This window comes from Syngnathus scovelli, chromosome 10 (assembly GCF_024217435.2).
Source record: "Syngnathus scovelli strain Florida chromosome 10, RoL_Ssco_1.2, whole genome shotgun sequence".
Taxonomy (NCBI): domain Eukaryota; kingdom Metazoa; phylum Chordata; class Actinopteri; order Syngnathiformes; family Syngnathidae; genus Syngnathus; species Syngnathus scovelli.
The window spans coordinates 15,173,358-15,194,167 of record NC_090856.1 but is presented as its reverse complement, the minus strand read 5'-3'; the positions used below and the strand labels follow the sequence as shown (position 1 = coordinate 15,194,167).

At 48.1% G+C, this 20,810-nt stretch overlaps 2 protein-coding genes, 1 non-coding gene and 2 pseudogenes across 3 annotated transcripts; 1 reads left to right on the top strand and 4 right to left on the bottom strand.

Moving 5' to 3' along the window:
- Positions 1-1,966: 1,966 nt before the first annotated feature.
- Positions 1,967-2,808, bottom strand: LOC137840665 (janus kinase and microtubule-interacting protein 3-like). Its single transcript, XM_068652096.1, has 3 exons — positions 2,539-2,808; positions 2,353-2,418; positions 1,967-2,291 (listed from the first exon to the last, which is right to left on the bottom strand). Exons 1-3 carry the CDS (start codon positions 2,791-2,793, stop codon positions 2,247-2,249), a joined length of 366 nt encoding a protein of 121 aa, XP_068508197.1. The 5' UTR covers positions 2,794-2,808; the 3' UTR covers positions 1,967-2,246.
- On the bottom strand, positions 2,809-3,380 carry LOC125973665 (janus kinase and microtubule-interacting protein 3-like). The gene is made up of 3 exons (XM_049728107.2): positions 3,317-3,380; positions 3,039-3,101; positions 2,809-2,952 (listed from the first exon to the last, which is right to left on the bottom strand). The coding sequence occupies exons 1-3, from the start codon at positions 3,374-3,376 to the stop codon at positions 2,827-2,829; spliced, it is 249 nt and encodes an 82-aa protein (XP_049584064.1). The 5' UTR covers positions 3,377-3,380; the 3' UTR covers positions 2,809-2,826.
- A 9,597-nt stretch (positions 3,381-12,977) lies between these two features.
- Positions 12,978-13,185, top strand: LOC125976476 (U2 spliceosomal RNA; annotated as a pseudogene).
- A 4,621-nt stretch (positions 13,186-17,806) lies between these two features.
- Positions 17,807-17,891, bottom strand: LOC125976509 (U5 spliceosomal RNA; annotated as a pseudogene).
- Positions 17,892-19,191: 1,300 nt separating this feature from the next.
- Positions 19,192-19,357, bottom strand: LOC125976430 (U1 spliceosomal RNA). The gene has a single exon (XR_007484317.1). It is a non-coding gene; the product is annotated as a U1 spliceosomal RNA (small nuclear RNA).
- Positions 19,358-20,810: the final 1,453 nt, after the last annotated feature.

The following is a 20,810-nucleotide window of genomic DNA, read 5'->3' as shown; positions in this document are numbered from 1 at the left end:
CGGATTTGAATTCCGGCGGAAGTTTCGCCCATCGACGTCACGTCTGTCACGTGACCGCAACGTGGCAGATGTCATATAGCAACCGCTGTTTTGTTTTCAAAGTCAAAGTCAAAGTCAGCTTTATTGTCAATTTCTCCACATGCCAAAGACACATAAAGAAACCGAAATTTCGTTCCCCCCTATCCCACGGTGACAAGACATGGCTCACAACAGACAAACAAGTAAACAAGTATAACAAAAGCGTGCTGAATAAATAATGAATAAATAACACAACAATAAATAAATAAGTAAGAGGAGCAGAAAAAAAAGGAGCAAGTGCGCGTACAGCAGACATTCCATTTAGTAGATTTACAGTTGTTATGCATTGGCATAATGGTGTGCACTCAAAATAGATTTAAATAAATTAAATATTTCTTCTGCCCACTCCCTTTTAAACAAGTTAACTCTGCCCACGGATTCTAATTTCGGAGGAAGGTCCGTCCATTGACGTCTTGTCTGCGTCACTTGACCACGACGTAGCGACGTCATATAGTAACCGCTGTTTTGATCAGTAGACTTAGTTATTATGCGTTGACATAATGGCGCACTGGTTAGCATGTCCACCTCTTAAGCATGATGTTGCGGGTTCGACGCCTGATCAATGTTAGCCATGGAGTGAGCTGAAGTGCATGGCGCTGAAGATTTGAATCTTTGAAATGCGCTGAGGTCTGACATAACAGGCAGAATGGTTTGCCATCAAGTTCAACAAAAAATATAAACTTTCCCACTCTGATAAAAACGTCCTGTGTTCATCTACATATTTCCGTTTTGCTGTGCATCTTTTCTCTGCCATTTCGAGAGCCCAATTGACACTAATAGTTTACTGGAATGTGTTTGCCCATCCTACTTTGTGGAATTTCACCACATGCGCTTTTGACCAAAATACCAAATTGAACTCAAGTGAAGCCAACACGCACAACCCCCCCCCCCCCCCCCCCCAAACAAAGCGGGAAAAAACGAAGACGTGCGTGTTCCGCCCACGCTGGATTTATTTGCACCTTTGAAAAGACACCGTATTGCCGCAGATGTGGCAAAGAGTACTTTTGGGCATCTGAGACGGAAGGATGTCCAAAGCATCACGTCACCTGCTCTGGTCGGCATGGTGGTGGGACGTTGAGGTCAACCGCTTTGGGGTTGGCTGAATCTTTGGTCGCAGGATGCCACACACTTGAAGACAGAAGCAGAAAAGCAGAGCTAAATGCAAAATGTACTCACCGGTGACTCCAATTTTTTTCCCCCCTGAAGAAATGGATGGACGGGTGGCCCCGGCTGGCCGGTGGGACTCTTGTTATTCTGACCCTTTTTAGTGCGCGTTTGGGGCAACAACCGTTTTTTGTGGCGCTCTCTTCTGGTTCAAGAGTGCCCTGCATGTGAATTTGCCTTTCCTGCCTTCTGATTGGATGAGCGCCGGTGTGACGCGGTGCCTCTGTCACTGTGGCGGGGGGTATACGTCGGCATCGGAGCGTCTGCCAACGTCTGAGACCGGCTGGCGGTGTATCGGAAGTGTCGAGTGCGGTGCCGCTGGAGCTCACTCACCAGCTGGTGTTAGGGCCACAGAATGAAGGCCAAGGAGAAGAATAGAAAGAGAAACAGAAACTTCTCCTCCAATTGTTTGATTTGTCTCTTCTGAGCTGATGAATTCTTTCAGCTCTTTGTTCCTCTAGGACGGAGAAATGGAAAGCGGCCTTCAAAAGCCAGTAAGCGTGCAAGTAAGTGCCGGGCTGGCTTTGGGCCCTTACCTGTTGCGCGCTGTGCAGCAGATCCATTCTCTCTTGGAGGATGCAAGCGTCGCGCTCCCTCAACTCGCACATCAGGGCTCGCTTCCATTGGTCCACGGCGCTCCTAAGCTCTTCTCTCTGATCCGCCGTCAGCACGTCATTCACGCCAGCGTGGCTGGCTTTTTCGCCGTCCGTGGCGGGCCAGTCCCGCTGCGGTAGCGCCTCGTACAATATGGCCTCTAGCTCCAGGATCCTCTGGGCCGCAATCCTCGTCCATCAGTGGTCCAGCGGGAGATTTGAGGGCGGCTTACCTTATGAGCCTGGTCCATGGAACGCTTCCTGAAGTCCAACTCTTCATACAGGTAGCCCTTCTGCTTACAGAACATATCCTAGCACAGCTCAAGGTCAGAATTGTTGGGGCACATTGCCGGAGTTCCCCTTGGCTGATGTCGCGTGTCTGTCTACCTTCTCACTTTCAATGTCCAACATCTACTGTTGAAGTGCTGACTTGGTCACTTTGATGTATTCTAACCACTGAGGAAAGGCTGCTGTCACATAAGCAGAATGCGAGAGCGTGCGTGGACGTGCCCGTTACCTTCTCGGCTAGGGTGAGAAGGGTCCTGGCGTGAATCACGACCACCTGCTCCTCGTTGGTGAGATTCTGCAAGAGCCCAAAGGCACAGCGTCAACAAGCTTCTTTCAGCGCAAAGCCTTCCAAAAGTCACATTTGAGCCGCCGAGTCTCGTGGAGTGCGAACATAAGGAGTTCGACATACACTTACGGCGTTATCGCCCAGGATGTCCAGCTTCTTCATCAGATCACTGATGACGATGTCCGGGGGAAAGGCGCAAGGAGCAATGTAAGGTGTTCTGGGACCTCGGGTTAAGGTTAGGGTTGCGAGGGATGCCTTACGTACGCTCACGCCCTCGGCCTCGCAGTAGATCTGCAAAGGGCTGAGGCTGTCTGGGAAACGGACTTGCAGAAACTTCAAGACGGGGGAGCGCCATTCCCTCTCCTGAAAGGCAGAGGCATGCATCCGTCCGTCCGTCCGTCTGTCACATCTCTGGCCTCAACACGCTTGTGCGAGTCTTCCCACCTCCAGCTCCAGGATGCGGAACTCAAGCAGTTCGTTTTGGTCTCGGATATCCTGGATGTGCTCTTTCAGACGCGCTTCTTCCACCTCCATCCGCCTGACCTGAAAAGACAGTCAGACCTCATCTGCGGGGCTTCCCGACGGGTGTGACGCCAAGCGACTCCGCCCAGCGCCTTTCTTTCAGTCACCTTTTCGGCCAACTGCTGATTGCTCTGACGCAGCAGCTGCTTCTCCTCCACCCACTTGACATTCTAGAAGAGACAAACGCGTGGACAGCTTTGGAATGTTGTGTCATTTTCATCCACAAATTCTTTGGTTGACTGGAAAATGACATTTGCTTTTCTCCGCATTTTCCCAGCCACGTTCAGGGGGGGGGGGGGGTTGGTCCAGTAATGCCAGACGAATGAGTGACTGAAGAATGTAGCTATTTTGTCTGAGAAAAAGGTGTGCTCATTGATGAGCTTACCTGTCCTTGTTGCGTCAGCGCTGACTCCAGATCTGCTACTCTGCTTTGATAGTGACCCATTTCTACCATCAGCTTTTCTCTGGTCTGAAAGGAGGAGGAGGGAGGCTCCTCCTCCTCCTTTCAGACCAGAGAACACCCGAGGCTGGGTGAGAACGGGGAGGCTGCGACCCGGCCGGGGGTTGCGGGAAGGGGCGCCACCTTGATTTCCTTCTCGGCGTCGTAGTCCCCTCCGCTGGTCTGGGCGAGAAGCGCGTAGGCTCGTTGCAGCGCTTGATATTCTTGCGTCAGCTGGCGGTAGCGAAGCTCCGCCTCCTCATGCACACACCAATGCAACACAGCACTAGTGTTAGGGTTTTCCAGGTTATCTTTATCGTAGGATTATGTTGGAATGCAACAGGTAATAAATACCTTACCTTGTCCTCCTTATCTCAAGGTCGTAAAACATCCCCTGACATGTTTAGACTAGAGGACAAGGGCTTTAGCCAGCCTACCCATACCCCCACTCTGTTTCTCTTAATAAATATCCACGTGCAGGAAGGAGGGCAGATTTCATTCCTGAAGCGAGTGATCTCTCCACCTGCAGGTGTCTAAAAGAACTTGCCTTGTCTCCTGTGTGGTTCTTGCAAAATAAGTTGGAGTGAGCAAATCTCTAACATTTTGGTGCCGAAACCCGGGATCCTCATACCCACCATCTGACCGGCGAAGGAGGACGTGCTGCATTGTCGACAAGCCAGCGTCCATTAGGAGGACCTGGAAGAGAAAGTCCTGGGAAGAGAATTCTTCGCTGGGCCAGCATCTTAGGTCTGCCTTCGTCTGACAGAGGTGGATTGACGGGACCCGGCAGTGCAACGAACCAGGGGACAAGTAAGTTAAAGGCCTGAAGTTGTGTGATTGTGTTGTTGCTTGTGAAACGCGTAAAAAGGAAGAAGTGCACAGGAATAAGTTTTGTGGAAGGAGGGGGTGTTGTAGAGTCCCCCTCTGGATGAGGTGTCTCTTTTGGAGCAGTTGTTCTCAAACTGTTTTAAAATCTCAGTACCTCCGTGAATCATTATTTGACGACCACTGTTCTAGGGAGTACAACCTCGCGTTGGCAGGGCTGGGGACAAGGACTTTTGTCTTTAGTTCCCAGGGAAGGTGGGGGGTGTTGTAGAGTCCCCTCACTGGATGAAGCAGCTCCTTTTTTTAAAAAAAAGGAGGACTTCGCGTTGGCAGGGCTGGGGACAAGGACTTTTGTCTTTAGTTCCCAGGGAAGGTGGGGGGTGTTGTAGAGTCCCCTCACTGGATGAAGCAGCTCTTTTTTTTTTTTAAAGGAGGACTTCGCGTAGGCAGGGATAACTTGTGTGATTGAGTGTGTGACTGGTAGGATAAATTGACTAAGAAGCAGTTCTAGCGTTGATCCACGGCAATAAAACAGGCTAGTAATCTGTCGAAAGGTCAATTTAAACCTGCATTGAGGATCCTCAAAGAAAAAAAATTGAAAAAAAAATGTAAAACCTTAAACTACTGAAATTAAGATGGGAAAAAAGAACGGTAAATCTCTTGCTCTGCTCTTCTTTAAAACGAGAAGTTCATAGCAAGTAGATTTCTTAATTGTATGGAATACATGCTGAAGTGGTAGAAGTGCTAGAGTGTGGTTGAAATCTTCACAAAGAGATGAGAACGAATTCAAGAGACAAAAGCTAGAAAGATGAAAACTGATGCGGTCACAAGTGTTTGTCAGACCAGGAGACAATAAGGCCCCTGTGAGCAGGTGCAAGGCCGCAGCTCAAGCCGCGGCTCAAGCAAGGGGCAAGAGGAGTTTCCGGTCCTATGCAAATCATGTATCGAAATTTAAAAGATCTGAAACCTCTCCCATATGACAGCAAAACATGTCATTGTCAGGTTATCAAAAATCGTTTTAGATTGTTAGAGCCCCTGTCCACACAAGAAGTATGACAATGCTGTTTGTAGGCCCAATTACAAATGAATAGGGATCAAATTGTGTTACACTGAAGTTAAAATATGCAAATCAAGTGGTAAAGAAATGCAACTTGCTTCTAGAAGATAAATAAATAAAAGTAGAATGTGCTGTCCTCGTGTGCATGGGAGGGACCAGCTCATGATCGACCACAGGAAATGGCCAGCCTGTGACGAATCATTGGTGCTGGGAACTACCTTTTGCATGCGAGAGCTGTGCATGTGTGTGCGTATATGTTAAAATGATGAACATTGGCTAAAGTTTTAGTATAAAAAAATTTGCTAGACTGTGGTCTATTCAATTTACACCGCAGAACAGAAACAATTTTGACAGATAAAAATGAAAGAAAAAGAGAGAAATCTGTTTGCGAACAGAAACTAATCCACACTAGTGCATGTTAGTGTCAAGCCCTCATGAGAAATTCGGAGTTAACAAAACAACAGAACATGCTTTCAGGAATTGGGAGAAGCTAAATTGTGAATTTAAGATTTTGCAATGCTACATTTAATAGGAATAATTGATTGGTTGTGTTATAAGATTATGCAAACTTTTAAATGCAAGCTAAATCTGAGAGATTGAGTTCTTCAAATTTAAAAACAAAGAAAAGAAATTCAGATTAATTTGCCAATTGTTTGTTTTAGTTAAGTTTTTTTGAATTGGTGGATTGTTCTACCAGGAAACCTGAGTTGAAAATGATATATGAATGTTGTGTGGTGAGCTTGGATGAATTGGGACCAATGTGATAGAAAGACTCCTTTTTGGAGACTGCGTGTGAGATGCAAATGAACATTGATGAATGATAGCCTGAATGAAAAGAAATTACAGGTTGAATGGTTGAAGTCGTTGGCGACTACTATAGAAAATTAGTAGAGCGACTTCGATGAAAGAGTGATTTTGAGCAGGTTGAATGTTAGAAAGAAACACATAGCTTTTGGATTGATAATTAACTAGAAGAAAAAAAACTGGAGAACCAGTAACACATGCAGAAGATGTGTGAACTGAGAAATTGAGAAGCGTTTTGGAAAGAAAGTCAACTTAAATGATGATGGAATCGTATGTAGTAAAGAACGCATTCTCCCAAAAAGTTTGTCAAGGTGTGAGGCATGGGCGTTGCCAAGCCTCAAAAAGGGGGGAGTGAGTAGGACAGATAGTGGAAGATAGTAATAATACAACACGTTATGACAATGAATTTTCGAATACATTTGGTGTTATATTGTGGTAATTTTTTTGTTCTGGTGTAGATAGGTTAGCAACACGAGAGATTTAGAGGTTCAAAAGAAAGACAGTTAAAAGAAAACATTTTTGATTTGGACAATTGCAGGCTAACAGGAACATGAGAACGATAAGAACTACGAGGTGGGATCCAATTTCATTGGGGAGATTGAGAATTCACAGCACCATACTCTAAGTCACATTTTTGAGCAAGCATGACAATAACATGTGAGAGGTCAAGACATACAGATCAGGGCTTGATGTGGAAAGCAGACCTCGATGAGTTGATTTTCAATAATGATACTGAAGACAACATACTGTCCGATTAAATTGGAACTATAGATAAAATGTAGCTCAAAAATAGGATGAGTTGCAGGATTTACGATATAAAACCGAGACCGCTGTTATTAGGAGAATTTGAAGTTTGGTAAATAAACGTTACCAGCAAATTGATGGAAGCAGCTACATTTGGAAATAGTCTTACAAGTTTGATGTCCCAGCCTGTCATTCTCAGTGTCAGAGTCCCTGAAACCCAATCCGAGACTTCGCCTGCAGCCGTGAACAACTACAAAGTGGTGCCTGGCTCTGAAGCACCTTTGACCTTTGGCGAAGGACAAGAAAAGACTGCTGTTGTGCTTGGAGGAGGACAAGTACACTCCGGAGGACAGACAACATCCTCGGGGACGAGAAAAGACAGTGAAAAGCGGAGGAACTCACAATGATGAAAATTGACTCATTTGAACAATGGACTCATTCAAGAGTGATGGATGGGGTCGCTCTGAAGCAACAACAAAAGAACACCAACTTGAGAGGGTGAAGTGCGGCAAAAAGATATGGACTTGGAGTGTCCGACAACCAAATCGCACTCCTTGCTACGGCGTTCCCAAATTTGGTGAAGCTTGGTTCAAAGTGGAAGGGAGGTTCATTGTGCACTGAGTTTGACAGAACTGAGGAGATTTGATAAATAAATAAATAAAAATTTGAAAAATACGTAGGGCTACAGATTATAATCAGAGATTGAACAGATTTGCATAAAACAAATAGGCTAAAACGGTAGGAAACAAGAGCAAGATCTGATATTTTGGCTCATCAAGCTTAAAACGTAGAGGTCGAGTTATATAAATTCAATGACCCCCGCCTCCCCCGGGACGTGGGAAAAGCTCTGCCGGAGGTGGGAGTTGAAGCTCTTCCTGACAGGAGATTCTGCCAGACGTTCCCAGCAGACCCTCACAGAGTGTTTGGGTCTGCCAGGTCGGACCAGCATCTTCCCCCACCATCGGAGCCAACCCACCACCAGGTGGTGATCAGTTGACAGCTCCGCCCCTCTTTTCTCCCGAGTGTCCAAAACATGCGGCCGCAAATCTGATGACACAACTACAAAGTCCTGGTGCCATTGCCCACGTGAGCATTGAAGTCACCCAGTAGAACGATGGAGTCCCCAGAAGGAGCGTCTCCAGCACTTCCTCCAGGGACTCCAAGAAGGGTGGGCATAGACACAAACAACAGTCAGGACCCGTCCCCCCCACCTGAAGGCGGAGGGAAGCTACCCTCTCGTTCACCGGGGTGAACCCCAATGTGCAGACGCCCAGCCGGGGGGGCAATAAGTATACCCACCACATCTGCTCGACACATCTCACCGTGGGCAACTCCAGAGTGGAAGAGAGTCTAGCCCCTCTCGAGAGGGCTTCTACCGGAACCCAAACTGTGCGTGGAGGCTAGTCCGACTATATCTAGTCAGAATTTTTCTGCCTCGCACACCAGCTCGGGCTCCTTTCCAGCCAGAGAGGTGATATTCAAAGATGAGGTTGATCAAAGATGGCGGCGCCCTGTGAGGCTGCGGCCAAGCCGGCTCCCGATAAAAATGTGTGTTTTGTGTTAAATGTACCGTCCAAATCGTCTCCGAGAATCGCATACGACAGAAGTACACTATTGGGACTTAGAAGCAACAACTGCACAAAGGATATATCCGGAGTTAACTTTGCCATGGATCGTGAAACTCTTCGCGGTCTTGGAATAATGTCCCGAGACAAAGGAACCTCCGAGGCAGCGGGCTCCCCCTCCCCCACCAGCCGACACTGGAAGCAGCTAAAGCGGGGGTGGAGTCTGAGCACACGCCGGAGGAGAAGGCGAGGTTCCCGAGCCGGCATCACACACCGACTAAAGAGAAACCCTCACAAAACAGCACTTCCATCTATTCTCCTTTCAAACGTGCGGTCGTTGGAAAATAAAATGGACTATCTCAAGCTGGACTTAACTACAGAACGAAAGGTGAGAGAATGCAACGCGGTCATCCTCACAGAGACGTGGCTTCACAACAACGTTCCGGACAGCGCCATTAAACTGGATGGGTTTACAACTTTCCGCGCGGACAGAAACCACGCCAGCACGGGTAAATCTCGAGGAGGTGGTGTGTGCATTTACATTAACAACAACTGGTGTACAAATGCTGTCGTTACTACAAGTCACTGCTCAGAGAACATTGAGTTTTTAACCCTCAACTGCGGTCCATTCTACCTACCACGTGAATTCAATACCGTCAACATCACAGCTGTTTACGTCCCCCCCAGCGCTAACACAAAGGACGCACTCTCCATACTGTACAAGTCTGTGAGTACACTACAGAACACACACCCGGACTTGGTCTGCATAATCGCTGGCGATTTCAACCAGGCCAAATTGAAAACAGTAATGCCACACTTCCACAAGTGTGTGAACTTTGCAACAAGGGGAGAAAACACACTTGACCAGGTCTACACAAACATCAGACAGGCCTTCAGGGCGGTTCCCCACCCCCACCTGGGTTCATCAGACCATCTCTCTGTTATGCTAATTCCAGCCTACAGACCTCTCTTGACGAGAAGCAAACCAACTGTGAAGCAGATCAGGGCCTGGCCAGAGGGCTCCACAGCAGCTCTACAGGACTGTTTTGAACGCACAGACTGGTCTGTCTTCAGGGAGGCGGCCACCACCAACCAGGACGTCAACCTCACCAGGGAGGTACGTGAGCTCCTGAGGGCACGCAACACTGCTTTCAAGTCTGGGGACAAGGAGGCCCTCAAGACTGCTAGGGCCAACTTGCACCGGGGCGTGAGAGTAGCCAAGCGTGCATATGGTCAAAAAATCAACTCACACTTCACTGACACAAAAGACCCAAGACGCCTGTGGCAAGGCATCCAGTCAGTCACAGACTACAAACCATCCCCCCCACCGTGTGAGGACAACATAGACTTCCTCAACTCTCTCAACACCTTCTTCAGCCGGTTTGAAGAAAACAACACCACAACACCCACAAAAACCCCAGTACACCCAGACAGCACAACACTTCAACTGGACCCAGCGGACGTGAAGAGGACCCTACTCAAGGTGAACCCCAGGAAAGCTGCAGGTCCAGACAACATACCCGGGCGCGTGCTCAGAGACTGTGCAGACTCACTCACTGACGTCCTCACAGACATCTACAACACCTCTCTGAACCAAGCCATCATACCAGCAATTTTCAAAGCTACCACCATCGTACCACTACCCAAGAAGTCACCGGCATCATCACTGAATGACTACAGACCCATAGCACTCACTTCCATCATGATGAAGTGCTTTGAGAGACTGGTGAAGACCCACTTAACATCCACCCTCCCCACTACTCTGGACCCATACCAATTTGCCTACCGCCCCAAGCGCTCCACTGATGACGCCATAGCAACAGCACTCCACCTCTGCCTGGCTCATCTGGAGAACAAAAACAGTCACGCGTGGATGCTGTTCATTGACTTCAGCTCTGCGTTCAACACAGTCATCCCCCAACATCTGGTGAACAAGCTGAGTACAATAGGCGTCAGCACTCCACTGTGCAACTGGCTGCTGGACTTTCTAACGAACAGACCGCAGACAGTCAGAGTCGGAAGCAACTCCTCAGCGACCACCGTCATAAACACCGGGGTGCCGCAAGGATGTGTGCTATCCCCCCTGCTGTTCACGCTGATGACCCACGACTGCTCTGCCAGATTTGAAACGAATCACATCATCAAATTTGCAGATGACACAACAGTGGTGGGCCTCATCAAAGACAACGATGACTCAGCATACAGAGAGGAGGTACAGCAACTCATCACCTGGTGTGATAGGAACAATCTGCTTCTCAACGTAAACAAAACAAAAGAAATCACTGTGGACTTCAGAAAGAAACAACCAACACACATCCCACTCATCATCAACGGCAGTGCAGTAGAGTCTGTGAAAAGCACAAAGTTCCTGGGAGTGCACATCACTGATGACCTCTCATGGACTACCAACACCACTGCACTGGTCAAGAAGGCGCAGACACGACTCCACTTCCTGAGACGGATGAGAAGAGCCGACCTCCCCACCTCTGCTCTCACCACCTTCTACAGAGGTGCTATTGAGAGCATCCTGACCAGCAGCGTCTCTGTTTGGCATGGCAGCTGCCTAGCTGCAGACAAAAAGGCGCTGCAGAGGGTGGTGAGGACAGCAGAAAAGATCATCAGGTCACCCCTTCCAGCCATTCAGGAACTGTACACTTCACACTGTACCAAGAGGGCAATGGACATCATCAAAGACACTACTCATCCTGCACACAGACTGTTCTCCTTTCTACCATCAGGGAAGCGGTACCGCAACCTGCGGTCCCGCACAAGCAGACTGAGTAACAGCTTCTTTCCTCAAGCCATCAGACTCATGAACACACTGAGGAAAACCACTTGAAGATTCCAAAGTCACCATGCCACTTGGCACTTTACTCTTGCACCTTATATACAGTTATACACTTTTTCACTTTACTTCTATGACCACTGATTGTACTTCTGCTGCTGTGTATGTATGTGTGTGTGTGTGGGTCTGTATTGTCAATACTCTTATTACACACCGTGTGTGTGTGTGTGCGTGCGTGTGAATGTGAGAGAGAGTATTTTATTGTATAGTACTGCACATGTTTATCAGCATGTTTTTAGTTAATCTGCACATTGGAGACTGGTAAAATGCAATTTCAAACTTCTGTGGTAACCCTGTTACAGAGATCTTTGACAATAAAGTAAACTTGAACTTGAACTTGAACTTGATATTCCATGTCCCAAGAGCTAGCTTCTGCAGCCGGGGATCAGACCGCCAAGGTCCCTGCCTTTGGCCACCGCCCAGCTCACACTGCACTCGACCCCTTTGGCCCCTCGCACAGGTGGTGAGCCCATGGGAAGGGGGACCAACGTTTCCTTTTCGGGTTGTGCCCGGCCGGGCCCCATGGGCGAAGGCCCGGCCACCAGACGCTCGCCTTCGAGCCCCGCCTCCAGGTGCAGCACAACCAACGTGTGGAAAAGATAATGCGCACGACATTTTTTCTCAAAAGCATGACTTGAAAGAAGGTCCAAACCAGACAAACAGCAGAGGATGGTTTTGATCTATCCACCTCTGGGTTATGGGCCCAGCACGCTCCCGCTGCGCCACTCTGCTGCTCAGTGCTAGCAATTCATCAAGTCCTCTAATCGGCTAACAAGCATTCGGTTCCAACTCGTAACTGGATTCTGACTGTCACTCATTACATTATGAACAAAGCTCAGTCGGGCAGCACTAACCTGGATGCTGGTGGAGAAACCAACTTTTTATCCACTTTCACATTTTATTAGAAATGTCAACAAAATTCAATGTTGAAATTGCAGTTGGTAGGTAGTGTCGCTGAAGCGCTGGATTTAGGCTCTCAGTCTCTACTAAGGCGTGCGTTCAAATCTTGTGTTAGTTCCGCTCTATTCTTCTGGCCTGACTCCTTTTGGCGCAGCCGTTGTACATATGATGACCCTGGAAAGTTCTTGGCAAATTCTCAATCTTTGCCTTTCATGTTCATCGGGTCTACCATTTTAATAGGTATCTACACTGTGTATTTGGATAGAGACTGGTCAAAGGGGACACATACATGCCTCGTGAACTACTACATGCATTACTGTGGATGAAGAAGAGTGAACAAATAAGTCATCAGACAAGTTTGCCGATTTTTTAGTGCCCATTAGAGCAGCACTCTGTTCCGTACTGTAACCTGTTAGGTTTGTTCCCAGTTCTTTATCTTTAATGCTCGATATGCTAACAGTAATTACCAAGAGAAAGCCTTCACAGTTTAACTATTTAATGTATGCCAAAATGATTGATGCACAGCTGTGGAGCCCTTTCTGCGAGATGCAGAAGAAGGTTCCTCTCCCAGCGCCAAGGTTCCTGCTCTTATACTACTCTGGCCGCCTTCCTGCAAGGAGGCGACTGCCTAGCCTGTGTGATAATGTGTGACCTTGTCATCTTAACCGAGAGCGACTTCTACATATGTGCAAAGGGTTTCATAGAGTAGAGAAAGCTAATAAAGCAAGAAAAGTGTTACAGCGATATAATGGCATAGCTCAAGCTCCCTAGCTAATCACATGTGCCAAAGAGGCCTATTCTAACAAACCGTTGGTGAGAATGGGTAGACGGGGAAGCCTGTAAGCGAGTCCCTCACTCGCATACTCCATCGCTTCTCTGCCTTTTGGCTAAGATAAAGTGTAGTATCTGTTCTTGGGTTTGGGGGATTAAGAGAGCTGACCGTAGAAGAGAGAATTTTAACCATAAAAGTGGTGATTTTACCCTTGCTTTTACTAATCAGTTCTGTTTTCATCCCAGCAAGTAAGTTGCTTTTAGAATTGGACCGAGCCATTTTTTACTTCACCTGGAAATCCAAGTCAGAGGGACTGAAGAGGGACACCATGAAGAAAAAGAAAAAAAAACAGAGGAGAAGGAGTCCCGAACTTAAAACTCTTCCTCGGAAGCAGATATGTTGCCCTGCACCTGCGAAGCGCGCTCGTTACACCAAATGCATCGAAAAGCCAAGCAATGACACGATTCTGGATGGGCTCATACTGTCACGGTCGGGTGGTGGAGCATGGAGCAGGACGACCAAGTGCAGCTTGGACCAGGGTTTATTGAAGCAACTCAAAATACAGACTCGGTAAACTGACATGACTTAAACAATAACTTGACTGACTGACCGGGACGTGGAACAAGAAGACAGCAGGACATGACGGCACCAAGACAGGACGACACACCGAACGACAGGAACCAAAACAAATGACCAAAACCAATGACCAAAACCAATGATCCGACAGGGAGAGAGGGGCAGACAGGACTTTTATACACGACAGGTAACGAGAGGCAGGTGGGAACAATCACACTGATCATGGGCACACAGGAGGGGAGGGGCGAGCACACAGACAGAAACCAAGACAGACACATAGTGGAGCAGGGCGAGACGTGACACATACCTCCGGAAACTAAAGCTAATACCCATCGACCAATGAATTCCTGTGTCTTTTAACGCGCCACCTTCTTATTTCTTCACCAAAATGTTTTTGAGGAACTTTAAATTAGAGCAAGAAAATAGTGACATTTTAACAAGTCACAGATCTATGATCTCTGTCGTACAGCGGGAAGTGGTTTGTCCAGTGCTCGGACCCGCATTCGGCGAGCCCACAACAGTTTGGCACAACGTCAACCACCCCGCCCTCTCGAAACAAACTTGTTGGGACCTGTCGTGGATGGTGGCCCATGATGGCCTCCCAGTCAGGTCCGTTATGCACTCCCGGGGCATATCAGCGCTCTCAACGTGCCCCCGACCTGGCTGTGGCGCCCAGGAGTCAGTGTGGCACCTGCTCAGGTAGTTCATGGCTGCCGTATACCTGTGGGCGACCTGCAGTTCCCGGCAAGGGAAGTGTTGAATGCAGACATCAACATCTCAACAGACCCTTCGCACCCAGGTTGCAGCCTGTTTGAACTACTCCCCTCCGGACGCCGTTATAGAGCTCTGTACACTAAAACCAGCAGACACAGAGACAGCTTCTTCCCCCAGGCTGTCGCTCTGATGAACTCACACCACTCTTAGAGTCTCAGAGTCATTACTGTGCAATAACATCCCACTTTCCACACCTTTTTTGTTTACACTGTTTGTACTATGTGTCCTCTCTGCATCCATTGCAGCCTGGTCATCCTAGAAGAGGGACCCTCCCATCTGTGGTCTCTTCTCAAGGTTTCTCATTTCCCCTAGCTGGAGTTATGAGTTTTTCCTTGCCCTCTTGGGAGTTTAAGATCAGTTTAAGATCAGGGGATGTTTGAGAATATCTTTCATTTTTCACATGTTGTTGTTAGTCACCTAAATGTTGAACAGAGGCTGTGATTTACCGAAGTCAAATTCCTTGTTTGGCACGCTCAAACATGGCGAATAAAAAACTCTTGAATCTTGAATCTTGAACCTTGTACTCTATGGGGTGAGCCCGTTGAAAATCAAGTAAGAAGACTTTACAAAGCAGTGGCTCACTTTTGCTGCCATCAAAGACGCCATGTGGACTTCCAGAAATTTGCTGGTAAGGAGGCACAGACAGACAAGGAAATGTTGGAATTGGGCTAAAATGGTGCACGAAAACAGTGTGTATTCACCTTTATATTTTGCTTCATGTAGCCTTATCAAAATGAATAAAACTTCTCTCTGTATGTGCATTCACGTGTAACATTGAAGGAGGTAGATATTTTGTTTCAATATTTAAATAAATACCATCATTGTCTATTAAGACACTAAAAGTTGATGGAACATTTTTTTTGTAGGGCTGCTGTGTTTTAACAAGGAAAGACTCATGTGCTTATGGATGAAGACGACTTGTACTTGTGATTGTGCTTGTGAACAGTAAAGAGGAGTGCTTGTGCAATTGACAGGGTTGGTTATTGGTTTTTATTTAAAAACAATATTATTTGCCAAATTACAATAGACTGGCATGTGCCAATTCAAATGGGTCCCACCAGAAGTTAAACTGCATTGATAAACGAAGCCCCTTCGTTAGTCATCACTTTACCGTGGAGGAGGGGTTTGCACGCCCCAATGATCCTTGCAGCCATCTTGTCTGGGGCTTCATGCCCCTGGTAGGGTCATCCATGGCAAACGGATCCTAGGTGAAGGGCCAGACAAAGCACGGCTCTCACAAGCCCCTTATGAAGAAAAACATAAATGGATTTTGTTTTCCCTCGCCCGGACGCGGGTCACCGGGCCCCACATCTGGAGCCAGGCGTGGAGGTGGGGCTCGAAGGCGAGCGTCTGGTGGCCAGGCCTTCGCCCACGGGGCCCGGCTGGGCACAGCCCGAAAAGGAAACATGGGTCCCCCTTCCCATGGGCTCACCACCTGCCGGAGGGGCCAAAGGGGTCGGGTGCAGTGCAAAATTGGCGGCGGAAAAAGGCAGGGACCTTGGCGGACCGATCCCTGGCTGCAGAAGCTGACTCTTGGGACATGGAATATCGCCTCTCTGACTGAAAAGGAGCCCGAGTTGGGCGTGGGAGGAGTTTGGCGAGGCCATGGAGAATGACTTCCGGATGGCTTCGAGGAAATTCTGGTCCACCATCCGGCGTCTCAGGAGGGGGAACCAGTGCACCGTCAACACTGTTTACACTGGAGATGACGTGCTGCTGACCTCGACACGGGACGTCGTGAGTCGGTGGGGAGAGTACTTTGAAGACCTCCTCAATTCCACCGACACGCCTTCCATTGTGGAAACAGGGCCTGGAGACTCTGAGGTGGACTCTCCAATCTCTGGGGTCGAACTCACTGAGGTAATCAAAAAAGTCCTCTGGGGCATGGCCCCGGGGGTGGATGAGATCCGCCCAGAGTTTTTAAAGGCTCTGGATGTTGTGGGACTATCATGGCTGACACGCCTCTACAGCATTGCGTGGACATCGGGGACGGTGCCTCTGGATTGGCAGACTGGGGTGGTGGTTCCCCTCTTTAAGACGGGAGACCGGAGGTTGTGTTCCAACTATGGGGGAACCACACTCCTCAGCCTCCCTGGTAAGGTCTATTCAGGGGTGCTGGAGATGATGGTCTGTCGGGAGGTCGAACCTCGGATTAAGGAGGAGCAGTGTGGCTTTTGTCCTGGCCATGGAACAGTGGACCAGCTCTACACCCTGGGCAGGATCCTCGAGGGGGCATGGGAGTTCGCCCAACCTGTCCACATGTGTTTTGTGGACTTGGAGAAGGGGTTCAATCGTGTCCTTCGGGAAGTTTTGTGGAGGGTGCTTCGGGAGTACGGGGTGCTGAGCCAACTGATAAGGGCGGTTTGGTCCCTGTATCACCAATACTAGAGTTTGGTCCGCATTTCTGGCAGTAAGTCAGATTCTTTCCCAGTGAGGGCTGGACTCTGCCAAGGCTGCCCTTTGTCACCGATTCTGTTCATAATGGTTATGGAGAGAATTTCTAGACGCAGCCAAGGCGTTGAGGGGGTCCAGTTCTGGGACCTCAGCATTGCGTCTCTGCTTTTTGCAGATGACGTGGTGCTGTTGGCTTCTTCAAGCCGTGATCTCCAGCTCTCACTGGGGTGGTTCGCAGCCGAGTGTGAAGTGGTCGGGATGAGGGTCAGCACCTCCAAATCCGAGGCCATGGTCCTCGGTCGGAAAAGGGTGGGATGCCCTCTCCGGATCGGGGATGAGATCCTGCCCCAAGTGGAGGAGTTCAAGTATCTTTGGGTCTTGTTCACGAGTGAGAGCAGGATGGAGCGCGAGATCGAGAGGCGGTTTGGTGCAGCGTCGGCAGTAATGCGAACTCTGTACTAATCCGTCGTGGTGAAGAGAGAGCTGAGACAAAAGGCAAAGCTCTCAATTTACCGGTCGATCTACGCTCCTACCCTCAACTATGGTCACGAGCTTTGGGTCGTGACCGAAAGAACGAGATCCAGAATACAAGCGGCCGAAATGAGTTTCCTCTGCAGGGTGTCCGGGCTCTCCCTTGAGAAGCTTGGTCATCCGGGAGGGACTCGGAGTAGAGCCGCTGCTCTTCTACGGTGAGAGGAGCCAGATGAGGTGGCTCAGGCATCTCATCAGGATGCCTCCTGGACGCCTCCCTTTGGAAGTGTTCCGGACATGTCCCACCGGTAGGAGACCTCGCGGGCGATCCAGGACGTGCTGGAAAGACTATGTCTCTCGGCTGGCCTGGGAACGCCTTGGGATTCCCCGGGTTGAGTTGGATGAAGTGGCTGGGGAGAGGGAAGCCTGGGAGTCCCTCCTAAAGCTGTCTCCCCCTCGACCCAACCCGGATAAGCGGAATAGGATGGATAAATGGATGGATGATAAACGAGGTTTTAAACGTGATTGTCTGTCTGCACTCGGCATAATTTCTCTGTTTATGTGAACATGTTCACACGTGCCGGTATGAATTATGTGAACGTATGATTGTTGCACGGAGTATGATATAGGCGGCTATCCGTTGCAATATTGATATTCTTTCGCAGAGCATCAACAAATTGAGATATACTCTTATTGTTCCTCTCCACGGAAATGGTATACTCTTTATTGTTCCTCTCCACAGAAATCTTTAGTAAAAGGCGAAAGATTTATTCGATCTGAAGAGAAACGAGTGATCTGAAAATCTGAGTCAAAACGGGCCACCCCACTGCTGGTCTCACTAAATTCACAGGCGGTCTCACACTCAAATTGCAGCAACCATTCCTTCTAATACAAACAATAGAAGTTGATGGATTTACTATACTTACAAGGACTCAAGCAAAATAGAATGTTTAAACGAGTATTTTGTGTTCATTAATGTCTCACTTACTTTAAACATTGTTGGCGCACAGGATTGTAGGTATCTGATCGAACACTGATGGCGCTCGTTCTTTCAATTATATTGGGCGTCTATTTTGATTATTGATGGTAAAAACAGTTGTATGTCTTGGTACGTGTACTTTTGGTCTGAGAGAACGGGAAATGATCCCATCCCTGTGTTTTATTTGAAAATTTGTAATTTCATAACTTTATTCAACACAAATCGGGAAACAAAATACGATCGTAATTTCTCAAATGATTTTTCAAACTTCGGAAATGCTCTATGTCTCCCTTGTGTCGCAAATAATTGAGGCTTTTGACGTTGCTGGCATGGTTTGGAGTGTAATTCACCTCCACTGCGTTGGTGGCGTTTGATATTTGACATTAGAAAATATTTCTGTCATTTTACTTTAGAAAGTAAAAGTTGTTTTCTAGAAATCCATACTTGTGATGTATGAGGAACAACAATCGGGCGCATTCTTAAAAAGACAGACCTACAGCCGACAAAAAGGTTTTGATACGTTCATATCATATGACGAGTCAGGAACGTGGTAATTACATATTATTTTGCATTTGCTAATTTGGTGAATACAGTTTAGCGAGCAAATGCACAGTGTTAGAGATTCGCTCAGTCCAACTTATTTTGCAAGAACCACACGGGAGACGATAAGTCCCTTTAGACACCTGCAGGTGGAGAGTCCATTCATCGCTGTGCGTACAGCGATGTTCGAATGGAGGTCTGACTCTCGCCTCCTGCAAGAGCATTTTTATTAAGAGAAACAGGGTGGGGGTAAGAGTGGACTGAATAGAGAAAGCCCTTGACCTCTAGTCAAAACATAGCAAGGGGTGTTTTACGACTTTGTGTAGGATGGGACACGCTAGGTGATTTATCACAGGTTGCATTCCAACATAAGCATAAAACTAATCTAGCTAGGTTATTTATTACAGGCTGCATTCCAACATAATCATACGATAAGGATAATCTGGAGAACCCTGACACACAGTTCCAGAGTACAGTTAATTACATAGTCAAAAGCGTTCAGTGTGTCACAGCATCGCAGACTTAAACTCCATGTGCATACTACTGCGCTTAATTTTTGTTTTCATCAGAAAGACCAGAGGAGAGCGCGAACACAGTCCCCCACTACCAGAAATAATGCAGTCAAGATTCACACAGTAGGGGAATTTGCAGAGGTCAGCACAACCGTAGTGCAATGGCTGAGCCTCACATGGGGTGAACCACCTTCTTGATCATGGGCCGACGTCTTTACCGCACACGCCATCTTCAGTCACGGGCTTAATTGCTAAAAACGTGTGGCACACATACACACTCAGTGGATGAAACAGGATTCGTAGAACTGTTTAAGTCAAAGTCAAAGTCAGCTTTATTGTCAATTTGTCCACATGCCGAAGACATACAAAGAAACCGAAATTTCGTTCCCCCCTATCCCATGGTGACAAGACATGGCCCACAACAGACAAACAAGTAAACAAGTATAACAAAAGCGTGCTGAATAAATAATGAATAAATAACACAACAAATAAATAAATAAATAAGAGGAGCAAAAAAAGGAGCAAGTGTGCGTACAGCAGACATTCCAGAAAATAGCGCAACAGTGCCGCACGCTACGCAGAAGGGGGTAGCGAGTTCAGGGCCCTAACAGCCTGGAGAAAGAAGCTGTTGGCGAGTCTGGTGGTGCGGGAGCGCAGGCTCCTATACCTCTTCCCAGAGGGCAGACGGTCAAACAAAGAGTGAGCCGGGTGACTCACATCTCTGGCAATCGAGGTTGCCTTGCGGGCGAGATGGGAGGTGTAAATGTCCTTCAGGGAGGGGAGCGAAGCACCAATAATCTTACCAGCCGTATTCACTATGCGCTGCAGGGCCTTCAAGTTCTGTTCAGTGCAGTTACCACCCCAGACAGCGATGCAACTGGTGAGGACGCTCTCAGTGGTGCCACGGTAGAATGTAGACAGGACTGCCTGAGGAGCACATGCACGCCTGAGCTTCCGCAGGAAGTACAGGCGGCGCTGAGCTTTCTTTGCCAGTGACGAGGTGTTTGCGGACCAGGAGAGGTCCTCACTGATGTGCACCCCCAGGAACTTGGTGCAGCTCACCCACTCCACCACAGCACCGTCGATGATCAGCGGCAGGTGTGTTGTGTGACCCTTCCGGAAGTCAACAACGATTTCCTTGGTCTTATTGACGTTCAGCAGGAGGTTGTTGTCCCTGCACCACATGGTCAGAAGGTCAACTTCCGACCTGTACCGAGTCTCGTCGCCCTTCGTGATGAGACCCACCAGAGTCGTGTCGTCAGCAAACTTCACTATGCGGTTGTCGCTGTAGGTCGCAGTGCAGTCATGCGTCAGCAGGGTGAAGAGCAATGGACTGAGCACGCAGCCCTGGGGGCCCCCGTGCATGCATTGCCTTTTTTAACCTGAGAACCCTAAAACTGTATGAATTTGTATTTATTGAAAACGTCCAACATTACCACTGAATAATATTTTTTTTCCTGAACAAGTTTTGAAAATGACAAATATATCAAATAACAATAACATAAACAGTTCACCGCCACACAGCCCCAAGCACCGGCATCGACTTCCAGGCGTGTGGCAGCGTGGACTTCCATCCCTGGAGGTGGCACTTCCAGCCACAGAGGTGGAAGAGAGCTCCATAGAATAGGACCGGGTGTGCGTGAAACATATAATAGTTTTTCAAACCTTCTGTGTCACTCCAA